Genomic DNA, 17471 nt, shown 5'->3' on the forward strand with positions numbered 1-17471 from the left:
CCACCATTAACTGTTCTCTCCTCTGTTACTCCTCCACAGATCACACCAGTTGTTTTTAAATGTAATTTGAATTTATTAATGTAAGTACGTGCATGAACAAAAGCTTATTAGTTTCCTCAGTCGAAATGTGTATGGTCACAAGGTTCTAAGCGTATTGGTTTCTGTCAGTTCTTTCTTACAAGCTTCCACAACAGAAGACTAAAATCATCCACTTCTCTCCCTACCCCACTTCTACCCTACCTTTCACAGACTCATAACACCCCCCCACACACACTCACCGTTAGCTCAGACTATATATACCTACATTTCTCCAGCTCCTCCCACTCCCACACAGCCAATCAGCCATTCCAACAGTAAGTTGGACATGCAAATTTGTGAAGTGGTCCATATTTTTAATTGGAATGATACAGAGAAGATTAGTATGGCCCCTGAGCAAAGTTGGACAGATATTACAGTCCCAGAACATATCCCCCTCTCCTTTACAAAATAAAGACATACTCTCTATACATTGTTTTTACTAAGTTCACATAGTTGAGAAATGGAAAGCACTTTTCTAGAAAGTCATCAACAAAAAGCTCAGTTGTTCCTGTTGTGGGGATATCTAGAGCTAAGTGTTGTACGTGGTAATATGGAGTAGAATCCTAGAGATCAAATGCAAGTTTCTATTTTGTGTAAGTCTTTTTTAAAGACTCTCACTCAAATAAATGAAATTAAACTCTAGAATAAGAGTGTGTGTGTGTGTGTCTGTCTGTCTGTCTGCTCATGTGTGTGCGTGCCTGTGTGTTCCGGGGAGGGAGGGAGGGAGGGAGAGGGAGAGAGAGAGAGAGAGAGAGAGAGAGAGATAACATTTTTGAATAATAGACCGTAGTATGCTTTAGAACTAGGTGCCTAAGAAGCAGTTTACAGACAATAATGGTATAATCCATTCACCTTGTCATTCACTTCCAGCTCCTGTCAATCTAGGTTTAGTGATATTCTGAGCACGAGGATATATGACATTGATAATCTTATCTTTCATGGATTTGGATAGCTTTTCTATGCTTATAAATAGTTTGTCTACAGCAATCTCAAGGAGGCTTAGAACTCTGCTACATCTCCAATAGACAGTGATATCTTTAACCTACCCAGGGAAAATATATTGCTGGCAGTGTCTTGCCTCAATCCAGCCAAAGTTAAATGTGCTTTAGCCCTGTTGATTGTAAGATTGTGCTCAGCTGACTCCATAAAAGCAATGGCACAGCCAGCCCAATCTTACGTTTCTTCAAAAGGAAGGCCACCAGGTATAATGGGTCTTACTTACAGTACATGTGCTTAAACTTCCAACTTTGTTATATATTTTGTCTTGATTTCCCCCATAGTCCGCGTCAATATCCTGTGGTTCAGCTAGGGGCAAAAAAGACCAAAGGGCCTCTGCAGTGGAGTGGAGGGGAGAATGCCCTTCCAGAGAGAGAGCAGAATCAAACTCGTTTTATTTCAGTAGTCAAGATGGCGCCATGGATTAAGTGAGTTTAAAATGCAAAAGTTCACATGGTCAGAGTCTTCTAACAGGGTCAGCAAACAGTTTTGATGTGTTTCCTTGCTCTAAGACATCAGGAAAGTAGAAGCTCTCGAGCATGGAATGACAGGGACAATAGAAAAGAGAAATCTTAATTATGTGCTTCAGTTATGTGCTTTAGTTAATTATGTACTTCAGTAGAGGTAATACATGTGGCTAACTCAAGGGGTCCTTATAAGGCCATTACGTCCAGGGACTAAAATCACCCAGGTGCACCATTGTCAATAACAAACAAGTTCATTACGTTTACAAAAAACAAAGGCCTTTGCTAGGCCTACCTGAAAATCCAGGGGAGAGGAGGGGAGACCTCCCGTTGTGAATAACCCAAGATCTCGCCCTCATTTACTCGCAAGGCGCAACGAGCTGAAGAGGAGAGGCATCGCGCCCACCATTTAATTTTTTTTCTTAAAGGGCCAGTTGCGCACGAGCGCTGGAGCGGAAAGGTAAGTTGGTTTTTTTTTTTAAAAAAAAAAAAATGATTTCCCTGCTCCCCACACCCTAGCCCCAATGGGCGCAGCTCCCAAAGAAGCTGCGGAAACGGGAAAAGCCGTATGGGCCACACGCTCCTGGTCTTGGACTCAGCCTGAGACCGCAGGAAAAACCGGGCCCAAAGTGTAGGGCTTTATCCTGGAGTCAGGGATGGATAATCCCTCCTTGAGCCCGGGATCCCCTGTGCGTCATCTGCACGCACAGGGGCGATCCTGGGTATCAGGCCGGGATAACCGCTGGTCTAGCTAGGGCCAGAGACAGCTATGCAGGACATAAGAAAAAAATAATCCAAAATCCATATAGTGAAATAATGTTCTTAGGCCAACTCTTTTTCTTCTTTCCTTTCTTTCTTTCCTTCTACCCAGTGGTCCTGGGGCACTGAAACCTGAAACTATTGCATCACCTGGCAGATTTGTAATGTCTGCAGCCCTGCCTCCTGTCATGTTTATACCTGTTCCATCTAGCATTCACACATGCTGGCAAGCTGACACAAAACACTCACATCAGTGAGACTTCTTTTATTGAGGAAATCACACGGTAGACAAGCTTAATGGTTACAGAGTCTCCAAAACACACTTAAAGCTGAATGATGGTTAGAAAGCGTTAGGCTCTTTTTCTGAAACAATCCTTAAGGCAAACACTTGGAAAGGGGGAGGTGAATAAGGTACACCAGTAACCGCTTTGAGCTTCTACAGATGCCGCAGACGCTGCCACCTCAAAGGAACATGGCCAATCCCCTAAAACAAAGTCCCAGGAAAGGTTGCTCTGAGCCACCAGAGCCGGACAGAGAGATCCGTCACACACTTGTCAATCTTTGCCTACCACTACTGAGCTGACCCTGTTACCATGACTTCAGGAAAGGTTAAACCTCAGGCCCAGGAGTCCCAATCTACTGCTAAGGACTGGGAACTTCCTGCCGCCTGAGTCTGGCCACAAACACAGAATCCACAGCATATGCAAGTCCAAGTCTATGAAAAGCCTCACTACTTTTCATGGCACAGTTCTTAAATATCCAAAGTCCAAATACCAAAGTGTCCATGTGCAGAGTGCTTTCCAAGTCCCAAGCAGAGATGGAATCCAAAGCAGGAGGCAGGTCAGGCGTTGCGCCGAGAGACAAAACCTAGCAAAGCTTTTTCAGCTTTGCACCAGCATTCAAAGCCACTTGACAGACAGGTCCTCTGACCTGTAAATTGTGCCAAGAGGGTGGGATGTTACAACCCACTTTGAAGAGCGCCCCCCCCTTTTTCCAAAATACTCTGAAGTTCCCAAAGAACCAGCAGCTTCAAGGCCGAGACAGGGAGTGAACAAGCTACTCCCATGGGAACTTCTTACAGAGATAAGCTTGCAGAGACATCTGACATTCTCAAACTATTTCTGAATAAATCTTCCCACTAGGTACAAGGCTGGCCTTGTACCTATACCTGACACCTCCTCCATTATCATCTTAACACTCTGACAGCATCCAGTCAGTCTTCCCCCACATCTCTTCCCCCTTCCACCCCACCCCTGGCACCAACCTGCTTTTTGTAACATTTTGCCTGGTGGAAAGATCTTGAAAGCTTGCACATTTTGGGTGATATTTGAGTTGGCGTAATAAAGGTTTTCCATTATATGGATTTCATTATTTTTAGTTATTCTTTTTAAAAACAAACAAACAATGAAGATACAAATTCAAACATGCATGTTATCTACAATGTTCTGGAAACTGTACATATTTGTTTAGTGATTCCACAATTGGATTTTTTGGATGTGCATTAGAAAGCTTCTTGAAACCATGCATCATTTAAAAATCAGTTTTGGTCCCTACAGTTTTTTAAAGCTCTTCTGATAATGCATTTTGAGGAAGTGAAAGAGCTCCCATGCCTGTAAGCAGCATTAAGAATCAGGGTTATTATATAATGTTCCTAGTTCTGATGTAATAGAGAACTAGGGAAAGTAATCCACAGCTACATTTAGTATTACTTATGTATTGCATTTGTATGCCACTCTTCCTCCCAGGAAAGCCATACATGGCTTTCTCTCCCGCCAACCCTGCCACCTTTTATCCTCAGAGCAAATTAATGAGGTAGGTTAAGGGGAGAGACAATGACTGGCCAAGATCACCAAGGACTTCGATATCATCATCATCTGCTACCACTATCACTACTACAAGTGGAACCTGTGGGGCCTTCCTGCCAAGGTTTCTATCTACTCCATTCCAGCCCCCTTGGTTTTGCACCCCACTTCCCTACCCTGCAATACCCTGCCCTGCAATTCTTATTCAGCAAAACTGTAGCCTGATGGGGAGGCTTGTTGGGGAAGGGCTGAAGAGAACGGCATCCTGTGGGGGGAACCAAGCCATTTGCCCATCATCTTAGAAAGGAAAGGAACCTCTCGTGCAAGCACTGAGTCATTACTGACTCTTGGAGGGACGCCAGCTTTCACTGACATTTTCTTGGCAGGCCTTATAGCGGGGTGGTTTGCCGTTGCCTTCCCCAGCTGTTGGGAAAATGTAATATATGAAATGGCAGAAAGAAACTGCCATTCGTGTTTCTCCAGGCTTGAGGCATATCAGCTGTTGTTCATTTTGGAGGCTTCAACTCCACAATAATCTTTGGAGGTGTCTAACCCACAATAATTGACTGGGTTCAGCCGACTTGTCGTTTGTTGTGTTTCTTCTGTCAAACCTATTGTGAAAACAGGATAATAATCCGGAGACCTGTTAAATTCATAACGCTGATAAGAATTAAGAAAATAAACAAACACAATCTTGTACTAGAAATATAGTTGAAACAGTACTACTTTGATGTCATTACCAGCACTTGACTGTATCTTAAAACTGTGACTGTGATATATGTATATTATGTATTAGAAAGTATTTATTATAAAAAGATGATTGTCTTAGGAGTAAATTGTATGCACAGTTGCCATCTATGATCATGCAGGTGATGCAGTGGAGAGTGGAGCCAGGTAGCTCAGTGGCTTCAAAAGTGCAATTGCTTGCCAAGGAAACCCATCTGCACCATGGAGCCAGCAGGATCGCAGAGCAAACGGACCCTTCTGAGCCCCCAGGTGCTGTCCTGTCATGCCAGCCCTGCCTCCACTTGTTCTGTTGTCATTATGTGTACTGCTACTTTCTCTGCACCGTGAATCTGTCCTGACACGCTTTCATACTGGTAATGAATGATGTTATTTCAAAGAATTCAATAAAACATCTCCGTCTGCTGTTGGAGTTATTCTCTTTATCTTTGGGTTGGGTGGGTCTTACAGTATTTTTTTTTAAAAGACAGTGTTGCTTTTAAGCCTTTGAAACCATTTATTCTGTGTAATTTCACGCCAACCCCCCCCCCCAGGTTAACCATACACACACACTCCTCTTAGTCCCCCATCATCTAACAGAAACCATGGAATGCGTTCCCTCCATCAACTCCCTTGGTTTTTAGAAAGAGTGTGAAGATGCAGCTTTTCAAACTAGCCTTTTAAAATGTGTTTTAATGTTTTAATTGTTTTTACTGTTTTCAATGTTTTTGCTTTGTTGTTGCAAAGTTTTATTGTTTATTATTGCACTCTGCCTCACTCACATTTTAGCAGTGATAATGATACTAATAACAGCAATAACGTCAACAACAATAACTTATGCATAATGTCAGAGACCATGACTAGACGAGGCCTATATCCTGGGATCGTCCCGGGATCATCCCTGTGCATCCAAATGACACACAGGGGATCCTGGGAGCAGGCAGGGATGACCCCTCCATTTGCCTGGGATAGTCCTTAGGTCTAGCCAAGGCCAGGGATGCTACTACAGTTCCAGTAATGATCATGATAATGATATCTCTTCAAATACTCTGTAGTAATCTGACCATTATGGGGTTAAATTTAGAACCTTTTACGATTACAGGCTTCAGCAAGGCTCCACCCTTAGACTCCCCCGTTCCTGCCCAGAGTATGATAGGAAGCCATTTTCTTATTCTGCCCTAATTTGAGTATGCATTTTATTTGTATATTAAAAGATTTCCTATCAAAACACAGAAAAATGTATGTGAAAATTATAAAATACTTTCCAAAAACTACAAATATTTAAATCATTCAAAGTATATAAACAATGCTTGGAATAGAAATCTGAAAAGGATGAAGTAAAAGTAGTGAAGACAAACTATTCTTTAAAGGGCAGCTTTAGCTATGTGAATATGCAGCTCAAGGGGGTATATCTTTGCTATTCAATGTCACCTGCCCCAGGTCACTGCGTGGTTACTGTATGCCTTGTATCCACCAACCTTTACCACACACTAGAATGCATGGCAATAACAACAGTAACAACAACAACAGCCTGTACAACACTGTCATTAATTCAGACACTGAGAACATCCATAGTAGAAAATCTTACCACTTGGTAAACTGGTAATATGCACTCGAACCAAGGTGATGATCCTCTGGTGGACCACATAATTGTCAATCTCATCAAGTAGATCATGGGTGCCAACTTTCCAATTATTGGCTGAACAGGTGTCCTTTTTATAGGCAATTATTTGTATTACTTTATACAATAGTTTTATTCAAAAATGTATGGATGTTATTCTTAGCTTGTAAATATAACATGTTTATATTATATAAAAACATGTTTATTTATATATAACATGATTATTTGATATATTATGAACAGACTCATCCGGAAAAGTGACATTCAAAACAGATGATGAAGGTGATGGTGATTATGAGGACCTTAGAGTTCTAAAAAGCTCTTGACAAAAGTCCTTCACCAAAAGCTGCTGAATAAACTTAGCAGTTTCTGGTTAAATAACAGGAAACAGAGAACAGTATAGAATCTACATGGGAGCCCCTTTTGTTCTGAGGCACTTCAAAGGCACTTGCTGCTGTGTGGGAACACATTGATGAATACAACATAGTTCCCCCTTTGTATTTATAATGCAATCAAGTGCCACATACTTGATTGCCATTGTTGTAATTGTAGGGAAAGTAGAAGGAGTTTGAAAGGCCACTTGTGTTTATAGCACAAACACAGGCCACAATGTGGTGCTGCAATTGCAGAAGGGGGAAGTCCTGCTTCCATTTCAGGTTACTTTAAAAACACACACACCATCCTCTGTTAAATACATACACAGCTATGCAGAGATACGGGTTTTAAAATAAAGGTTGTAGGTGTGCATTGAAACATAGTCCTGGGCTGGCACGTACACACACCCATAGGCTAACCAACTACCTCTGGCCATAGAAGCAGAGGAAATGCAGGACAACCCATGGATTTCATGCCCATAAATCTCTTCACCCCTCCCAATCACTGAGATCAAAGGAGAAAGTGTGTGTGTGAGGGGGGGGGGGAGTTGCAAAAGAAGTTCTACAGCTTTGAAACTTCTCCCATTGCTAAGAGTTATAATAATAATGGTGGATTGGAGCACACATAACTCAGTAGCATATAGAAACCACAATCACTGAAAAAAGTCATAAAATTGATCTGGGGGGGGGAAATGGAATATTGAGGGAGAACTAGCATCAAGGCAATGGTTTGGGGAGTGCATTGTGTGAGTGAGCCAGATGTTACAGTACTGAACTAAAATGCTAGTGTAGATTGGCTTTAGGATTAAATGGACAGTTGTCATAGTGGAAAGAAATAAACAGCTCTGCATTGGGACTGTAAATTAAACTGCATAAATCCTCTTATAGAATAATTTATTCATAAATTGTCTGGAGTCAGTGTAGAGATGTGAAGGCCTGGGAAAAAACCGGAAAAATTCAGAAAACAACAACAACAACAAAAAAACAGTTTTTCTCCATTTTTTCTGAAGCCTCTTTTGGTGTCCCCCCCAAAAAAATTTTTTTGGAAAAAATGACGAAAAAACGGAGTACGGGATGTTTAATTTTAGCATGATGAAAAAAATGTTTAAGACAAGGTGTTCAGATATTTACTTCTCCAAATGATTTCTAAAAACTGTACAGTATCAGATTATTACAATGTCTGTGCACTAAGGACAAGCAAGTCCAAGGTTGCAAACTGAGACTACAACTCTCAAATGCAAGAGCAAGATGCATTTCTGCCTCTAGGGGGCACTGCCATTGAAGCAGAGACTGAAACTAATCGGTCAGAAAATGAGTCTGATTAAATTTCATGCATATTCATTGAATCTTGGTTCCCCCTTTTTTCTGTTATGGGAATGGGTGCTTTATGTCTTGACTCTGGAGGACTAGCAGAAACATAAATAATTTTCTTTGTTACTAATGTTAGTGGTTTCTTCTTGTTGTTTTTTAAATTGATTTTTTTTGCCTGCTTTTCATAAACTGGCAAAATCAAAGAGGTTCCTTACAGTTCAGGAGCTTGTAGCTCCATTTGTTACCAAAAAAAAAAAAAAAAAAAAAGTAAAAAAGTAAATTAAATTTGCAGTAATTGTTTGAATACACTGTACTTTTAATATACCAACTTGAGGGGATGGTATTAAAGGCAAAACTGAAGGACTTTGGCCACATAATGAGAAGACAGGATAACCTGGAGAAGAGGCTGATGCTAGGGAAAGTAGAAGGCAAAAGGAGGGCCGACCAAGGGCAGGATGGATGGATGATATTCTGGAGGTGACGGACTTGACCTTGGGGGAGCTGGGGGTGGCAACGGCCGACAGAAAGCTCTGGCGTGGGCTGGTCCATGAAGTCACGAAGAATCAGAAACGACTGAACGAATAAACAACAAACAATAATTTTATGCCAAACCAACTTGGACATAATTACATTTTATGTTACTAAAGTAACAAAGGTGACCTTCAATCTGTAAAAAGTGCTAATATTGCATTATTTCAATTTTTCCAAAAATTTCCGTTTCCCCCTGAAAACAACGTTTTTTTCCCCATGGCTTCAAAATTTCCCAAAATTTTACATCTCTAAGTCAGCGTGGGTTTGCAGATAACACCCAAATACTCTTGATGGTAAAAATGAAGCATGCCTCTAAGTGCTCCAAAAGGGTCTTTCCAAACTGAGCAAATGGGCAGTAAAATGGCAAATGCTGTTCAGTGGAAGCCTAGTAATGCACACTGGAGCATGGACAAAAGCAGCAGCAGTAAAAACAAACAAAATGGAAGGGATGGCACTGGAGGGCAAGTACTGCGGAGGGGTTGTGGTCCTAGGGACCAGGGGGTGCGGAGTTCCTTCCATGGCTTCAGGGAATTAATGTAAAGCCCCTGCTTGTCTCTGCAAAAAGTCTTCACCTGCAGGTGGAAAGTGGAAGCTGACATCAAGGACCATATAAAGAAGGTCTCTTTCTCTCTCTTTCTCCGAGATCGCGGCTGCAACAGGCTTTGTATGGAAGTATCAGTACAAGGAACTGAGCCTGGAAGCATCTTGGTGGCCAGTGCAGCTAGATCAAAATTGGCTGTGAGGAGACATGCAACAGCCTTTTGCAGTAGCTGAAGCTTCCAAGTGAACTTCAAGGGCAGCCTGGAGGTTATGAAAGCAGCGCGTTCGCGTGGCAAGTCCCCCTCGGTCCAAGGAGGACATTGTGCTTTGCATACATTGGGTGTGTTGGGGGCATTGGCCTTCTCCCGGCCTCTTAACTCGACAGAAAGGCATTCCGGCTCCCTGCGGGCCACATCCCCGCTCCCAGGCATCCACAAGCCGCAGTCTTGCGGGGTGGAAGGCAAAGGAAGGGGAAACAGCGATGGAAGGGGTTCCCTGAATCTCTTGGAACCCAGCTGCAGTCGAGCCAGGCGGCGTCCGCGGCTGCAGCTCGGAGGTGCTGCATCTCTCAGGGAAGGAAGGGCGAGACCGTCGGGTGGCGGCAGGGCGAGCGGGCTGGGTGAGAACGCCTCCTCCTCGTCCTCGTCCTCGTTTCTCCCGTTGCCGATCTTCGGAATGCCTCCCGTGCCTCAGAAGGAAAGCGAGGCCTGCCTCCCTCAGGTAGGCAGGGCTGTTTCTTAGCTGGGGATCCCCGGGCAAGCCCCCGCCCCCGCCGCCCTCCCGGGTCTCCCGTCCGTGGGCTCCGAGGGCACCCCCGCCGAATCGCCTCTGCCCTTCCAGGGAAGCGATACGAGGCCGGCCGGCCGGCCGCCCTCCTGCCCAGCCGGGCGCGCCTCCCTCCCCGCCACCCCCCTTTCGAAGGAGCGCCCCCAGCCCCAGGCTCCGCGGAAGGCACGTGCCCCCCGCCCCCGGCGTCCTGAAATCCAGCCGCCCTCCCCCTGCCCCCCCCCGCACGGCCGCATCAGCCCGGAGTGGGGGAGCGCGGCCGAAGCCCCCCGCGCGCAGCGTCGTCCCCGAGGAAGCGCAGCGGGGAGCGGAGCGGGGTGCAGAAGAGGGAGGCAGGCGAGCAGAAGGGGGGAAGGGAGCGAGGGAACCCCAGGGGAACCCCCTCCTCTCTCCCTCCCCCCGTACCCCGCCAGCGCGGGCGCGCGCGCGCGCTCCCGCTCCCACTCGCCCCCGCCCGCTCGCTCGCTCTCCCCATCGATCACTCTTGGGCCGCCTTGCTGCAACTCGCTGCAGTGCTTCCGCGGAGTGGCGGCGCGCGAGGCAGGCGCCCCGGGAGCGCAGCGGCCGGGCGAGGAGCGCTCGATGCCCCCCGCGCTTTCGAAGAAGACGGCCGGGCGCAGCTGCGAGCTGGCTCGGGCGGCGGCGGCGGCGCGGGCGGCGGAGGCGGAGGAGGAGGAGGATGCTGCGGCAGGCGATCCACCGCGGGCTCCGGTCGTTCTGCCGCCAGCTGGGCTTGTTCGTCAGCCGGCACCCGGTGTTCTTCCTCACGGTGCCCGCAGTCCTGACCCTCATCTTCGGCTTCAGCGTCCTCAACCGCTTCCAGCCTGAGACGGACCTAGAGCTGCTGGTGGCCCCGAGCCACAGCTTGGCCAAGATCGAGCGGAGCTTAGCCAACAGCCTCTTCCCGCTCGACCGCTCCAAAAGCCAGCTCTATTCGGACTTGCACACCCCGGGGAGGTATGGCCGGGCGATCCTCCTCTCCAAGCCCGGGGCCAATGTTTTGCATCAGGCTGAAGGACTGCTGCAGATCCACCGAGCCGTGCTGGAAATGAAGGTGAACCACAAAGGCTATAATTATACTTTTTCCCATCTGTGTGTGTTGAGAAATCAGGATAAGAAATGCGCGCTGGATGATATAATTTCAGTGCTAGAGGATCTGAGGCAGGCTGCCCTCTCCAATAAGACAACAGCCAGGGTGCTACTCAGCTATCCCAACACTAAATTAAAGGTATGCTCTTAACTGCATGCTTTTGCCAATTAAAGAGGCAGCACTTCATTTCTTGCCCTAAACAGCAAAGAGAAGCATCATGGTCGTGTTTTTTGTTGTTGACATTGCTTTTTTTAAAAACAAACAAAAACAAGGCGCCCAATGACATGCTTCCACTTGGGGATATTCTGGGGGTGAGGATGGGGTGGGGGAGGGAGAGGGGGAGGGAAATGGGCAGTTTGTAAATAATCCGAAAAGTAGCATAAGGTTCTGCAACACTATTTGTACTAAAGGGTTCATTCATCACAGGATAACTAGCAGGGCTACTGCATCAGGACACACGCGATTACCTAGAAAAGGTCATCTTTTCTTTTTGGCAAACTCTCCTGGCATGAGGATATAGCCTTCGGGCGGCCCAGAAGAGGCTTCCTCAAACGTAGAGAGCCTGTATTGTGCTAATGATAGAAATATTGCAGTGATTCTAGGAATTGTATTCATCAGTTGCATACCTAGTGGCAAGTCCCAGGTCAGAATGACCAGTCTTGACGCTGGGAATGGGCCTGGCATACTGGATGCAAAGCAATTTTTGAGAAAAAGCAAAATGAAAGTGGGAGACTGAAAGTTTCTCTCCCCCCACTCCCCAGCTAACCAGTTAAAATATCTCATATCTCAATGAAAGAAATGCTCTCTTGTTATCTCTGAATCTCAAAAATATGACTGTGGACTTTCCTTTTGTCTCAGCAAAATTTCTCCACTCTTGGACATTTTATTTCAGGATGCCTCTTTAAAGATGATTTAGAAACAGCAGGTAGAATTACAGGTAGAATTTATAATCTTTGATATCAATAGGAGTCCTACCATTAATATCAGTGGAATTGCAGCCTTTACCTAGATTGTTTGAAAATAACTGCATAGCTTATTGTTATCTTCATCAGTAGCCTTCAGCCTTTTCAGATCTTTAGCCCAACTTTTCCTGGATGTTTCTTTCTGCCATTTCATATATTACGTTTTCCCATATGGGATAATGTTCTGCATGGCAATTCATCTCCATAGGAGGAAATGAGGATAATGTCTGAAGTGCAGTGAGAAAAACTCCCCATGCCACACTTCAGATATCACAATATTCTTGCATTTTCTTTCACATCAACTGATTTCCTGTCTGTTGAGAAATTCTTCTCCAGGTGCCTACAACATCTAAGAAAAAAATGTAACATACAAGATGACCCTTTCTCTAAATTCTCAGACTGAGGATTCTAGAGTGTCTTAATGCTTTTTTCTAATTAATACACATGGATTTGCCTTTGCTGGGCAGGAAAATATTAACTTTAAACCATCAGACAACTTGTGCCTTACTTCTTCAGTGAATCTTTCTTATTGATTAGATATACAAAATAGGTCTGTAACTATAGCAGATTTTGCGTCCTGGAATTATATTTATCATCATGGGATGGCCCCAATATTTCATCAGCTCACACAGTGAGGACTTACAGCTGCTTCTATCCTCCATATGGGCTTGTGGCCCTATTGAAGTGGTCTGGCCTCAGAGGGATTCCTGAAGGCCCTGGGAGAATTTCCAGCCTGCACCACTGATTTCTGTGTGGAATAGAGAAGTGACTTGAGCAGTTGACACAATAGCTCACAAGGACCTCCTGCTGCTGTGCCATGCTCCGTCTGCAATTTGCTCATTTCACTATGGAGCAGGGTACAACGAAGCAGGTAGCAAGAGGACTGGAACGCACTTGGTGAAAACTCCATGTAAAAGTGACCACATACAGATAAGGGCACTTTATCATGCCTGCTCTGTGGCAGTGATGGTGATGGAGAGACAGAATTTCATCCCTCTTTGCATTATCAGGGAGTCTTCCAGCTAAGCTTTCCCTTGTGGTCCAGGGATTGGCTTACAGGAGGTAGTGCAAAAGCACACTAAATACATGTTTGTAAGTTGTTGTTGTTGTTTATTCGTTCAGTCGCTTCCGACTCTTCATGACTTCATGGACCAGCCCACGCCAGAGCTTTCTGTCGGCTGTCGCCACCCCTAGCTCCCCCAAGGGTAAGACTGAGAGTAAAATCACTAACCTGCCATGACCTAGGTGACACAGGTTTAACAGATCTGCTAGTGAATGCAACCAGAGCATAACTTTCCATTGCTGGAGCCCGAAGATGCTTGGAGAGATTCAGCCGACGCCATATACTGAACCCATGGCCCTCCAGGGCTGAAAATATCCAGCAGGGTGCGCTCATCCAGCCAGGCCCAGGAGTTAACTAATTCCTTCTTTTGAGAGCAGGTAGCCCTGACCACTTGACAGAGGTAGCGTGAAGCCTCTCCGAAAGAAGCCTTCCCTGGACCCCCACCCCACAACCGCAGCTTGTAATAACTGTTGGTCAGTTACAAATATCTCTTTCTTGGGTAAAGTGCTTCAGTGAGTGGGGGCCAGACAACTCCAAACTTTCCTGGATAAAATTCACCTAGCTAGTCCCATTTCAGTCTAGTTTCAGAACTGGTTTTGGCACCGGAAACTGCCTTGGTCAACCTGCTTGATCTTTGGCCTATGCATGGAGAAGGACAGGGTGGTGTGTGTGCAACTCTTTTAATTCTCCTGGAACTCTGCCTGAGCCCCCTGAGTTGGGAAAGGTAAACACGGTGCTCTGGCACTCCTACTCTGGTGCTTATACTTAGAGTGCTAATTTCAGACAGTAATACTGGGGGCTGGGGGCAGGGGTTGGTGCTCAACCTTCTGGCACTTACGTTATGGGATCACACGCGGTTCCATTTAGTCCCCTGTGCTTTTCAACATATACATGAAATTACTTGGGAAGGCCTTCCAGGAATGTGGAATGAGAGGTCACCAGTATGTGGCTAACAAACAATTCTATTCCTTATATCCTTCCATGTCAGGTGAAGTAGTGGAAGTACTGAGCTGCTCTTTGGAGACAGTTAATCCTGACAAGATTAAGGTAGTCACAACAAGATTTGGCTTGTGAGTAGCTGATTTCTCTGTTTGGGGAGATAGGGTTCTGCTTCTGCTGAAGGATCAGGTTCATACTTTGTGGTGGCCTGGATCCAGCTTCTCTGGAATGGAGCACCCTTCTCAAGTACAGGTATGGCAACTGCATTTGGCCTTCGATAGGCGTTGCCTATCCATGGCTATTCATGCTCTGATAACATCCAGGATTTACCACTGTAATGGCTATAAACACAGCTACTAGGCTATTCTCTGGGACTAGGTAATGGTAATCATAGAATCATAGAATAGCAGAGTTGGAAGGGGCCTACAAGGCCATCGAGTCCAACCCCCTGCTCAATGCAGGAATCCACCCAAAAGCATCCCCAACAGATGATTGTCCAGCTGCCTCTTGAAGGCCTCTAGTGTGGGAGAGCCCACAACCTCCCTAGGTAACTGATTCCATTGTCGCACTGCTTTAACAGTCAGGAAGTTTTTCCTGATGTCCAGCTGGAATCTGGCTTCCTTTAACTTGAGTCCATTATTCCGTGTCCTGCACTCTGGGAGGATCGAGAAGAGATCCTGGCCCTGCTCTGTGCGACAACCTTTTAAGTATTTGAAGAGTGCTATCATGTCTCCCCTCAATCTTCTCTTCTCCAGGCTAAACAGGCCCAGTTCTTTCAGTCTCTCTTCATAGGGCTTTGTTTCCAGACCCCTGATCATCCTGGTTGCCCTCCTCTGAACACGCTCCAGCTTGTCTGCGTCCTTCTTGAATTGTGGAGCCCAGAACTGGATGCAATACTCTAGATGAGGCCTAACCAGGGCCGAATAGAGAGGAACCAGGACCTCACATGATTTGGAAGCTATACTTCTATTAATGCAGCCCAAAATAGCATTTGCCTTTCTTGCAGCCATATTGCACTGTTGGCTCATATTAAGCTTGCAATCTACAACAATTCCAAGATGTTTTTCATTTGTAGTATTGCTGAGCCAAGTATCCCCCATCTTGTAACTGTGCCTTTGGTTTCAATTCCCTAAATGTAGAACTTGGCATTTATCCCTATTAAATTTCATCCTGTTGTTTTCAGCCCAGCACTACAGCCTATCAAGATCACTTTGAAGTTTGTTTCTGTCTTCCAGGGTATTAGCTATCCCACCCAATTTTGTGTCATCTGCAAATTTGATCAGCGTTCCCTGCACCTCCTCGTCCAAATCATTAATAAAAATGTTGAAGAGCACTGGGCTCAGGACTGAGCCCTGCGGTACCCCACTCGTTGCCTCTCCCCAGTTTGAGAAGGTTCCATTGATAAGTACACTTTGAGTCCGATTCTGTAGCCAACTGTGAATCCACCTAATAGTTGTTCCATCTAGCCCACTTTTAGCTAGTTTGTTAATCAGAATGTCATGTGGTACTTTGTCAAAAGCTTTGCTGAAGTCAAGATATATGATGTCCACAGTGTTCCCACGGTCCACAAGGGAGGTTACCTTATCAAAAAATGAGATCAAATTTGTCTGACAGGACTTGTTCTTGACAAATCCATGTTGGCTTCTAGTGATCACCGCATTGATTTCAAGGTGTTTACAGATTGACTTCTTTATAATCTGCTCCAGAATTTTCCCAGGGATGGATGTCAGACTGACTGGTCTGTAGTTCCCAGGTTCTTCCTTTTTGCCCTTTTTGAAGATAGGGACAACGTTAGCCCTCCTCCAGTCATCCGGCACCTCACCCGGCTTTCATGATTTTGCAAAGATAATAGACAAAGGTTCTGCGAATTCTTCCGCTAGCTCCTTCATTACTCTAGGATGCAGTTTATCGGGTCCTGGAGATTTGAACTCATTCAAGGAAATTAGGTGTTCTTTGACCATTTGTTTATCAATCTCAAACTGTAATCCTGCCCCCTCAACTTCTGCTTCACTTTTTCCAGGGGGGTCATAGACCCGCTTTTGGGAGAAGACTGAGGCAAAGTAGGAATTGAGCACTTCAGCCTTTTCTTTGTCATATGTTATCAATTTGCCATCCTCATTAAGCAGTTGAACCACCATTTCTTTCCTCTGTCTTTTACTACTCACATATCTGAAGAAAGCCTTTTTATTGCTTTTAGCATCCCTCGCTAATCTCAGCTCATTCTGAGCTTTAGCCTTCCTGACGCCATTTCGGCACTTCTGCGCCACTTGTCTGTACTCTTCTTTTGTAGCCTGGCGTTCCTTCCACTTCCTATATGTATCCCTTTTTGTTTTCAGGTCATCTCTAAGCTTTTTGTGGAGCCACATTGGTTTCCTCTGTTGTCTTCTATCTTTTCTCCTTGTTGGAATTGTTTGTAACTGTGCCTTTAAAATTTCCTTTTTTAAATACTCCCACCCATCCTGCACTCCTTTTCTCATTAGGCTAATTTGCCATGGGACCTGACTTATTATAGTTCTGAGTTTATTAAAACCAGCTTTCCTAAAATCCAGAGTACGTGTATGGCTACACTCAACTTTTGTCTCCTTCATAATCAAGAATTCAAGTATGATGTGGTCACTTTCCCCCAGAGTTCCCATAACTGCCACTTTATCCACTAAGTCATCCCTATTGGTCAATATCAAGTCAAGGATTGCCGATCCTCTAGTTCCTTCCTCCACTTTCTGTAGGGGAAAGTTATCACCCACACATGTCAGGAATTTCTTGGAGGGGCCACTTTTGGCAGTATTGGTCTCCCAATAGATATCAGGGTAATTGAAGTCCCCCATCACTACTACATCACACTTCCTTGAAACACTGGCAATTTGTTTCTCAAAAGTTTCATCCTCGTCTTCTCCTTGATTGGGTGGTCGGTAGTAGACTCCGATTATCATGTTCTTTTATTCCTTGCCCCCTTTATTTTAATCCAGATGCTCTCGATGGGGCTCCCAGTCTGATCTGCCTGTATTTCTGTGCAGGGATAGGTATTTTTAACATATAGTGCAACTCCACCTCCCTTTCTATTTCTTCTGTTCTTTTTGAACAAGTTATATCCTTCAATTGCTATATTCCAGTCATGGGAGTCATCCCACCAAGTTTCAGTTATACCTATCAAGTCGTATTTGCCTTCATGTAATAAGAGTTCAAGTTCGTTCTGTTTGTTTCCATGCTCTGGGCATTAGTATATAGACATCGAAGACCATGTGTTTTATAGTCTGGCTTTGTTCCTACATTGTTGCGGACACTATTTTGGGGCACTATTGGAGCTGTTCTCTGTACTGTGGTGCCTTGACCTTCATCCATTGTTGCTTCGAAATTTACGTCTCCCGCCCCTGTAAGATTCAGTTTAAAGCCCTCCTGATCAAGTTCTTCATGCTGTGGCCAAACACATTCTTT

The 17471-nt window shown here is 45.1% G+C and overlaps 1 protein-coding gene and 1 non-coding gene across 3 annotated transcripts in view; both read left to right on the forward strand.

Annotated features, from left to right (window-relative positions):
• Positions 1–360: 360 nt before the first annotated feature.
• LOC134393877 (U6 spliceosomal RNA) lies at positions 361–470 on the forward strand. Its single transcript, XR_010025144.1, has one exon. It is a non-coding gene; the product is annotated as a U6 spliceosomal RNA (small nuclear RNA).
• A 10179-nt stretch (positions 471–10649) lies between these two features.
• PTCHD4 (patched domain containing 4) overlaps positions 10650–17471 on the forward strand; it is a 109027-nt gene continuing 102205 nt past the window's right edge. The window contains exon 1 of one of the 2 annotated variants that reach the window (XM_063115908.1): positions 10650–11213. In XM_063115908.1, the coding sequence (XP_062971978.1) occupies positions 10665–11213 (549 nt within the window). In that variant the 5' untranslated portion in view covers positions 10650–10664. The remainder of the gene's footprint in view (positions 11214–17471) is intronic. The other variant, XM_063115909.1, reaches the window with a different exon arrangement.

The sequence above is a fragment of the Elgaria multicarinata genome, chromosome 2, assembly GCF_023053635.1.
Source record: "Elgaria multicarinata webbii isolate HBS135686 ecotype San Diego chromosome 2, rElgMul1.1.pri, whole genome shotgun sequence".
NCBI classification, from domain to species: domain Eukaryota; kingdom Metazoa; phylum Chordata; class Lepidosauria; order Squamata; family Anguidae; genus Elgaria; species Elgaria multicarinata.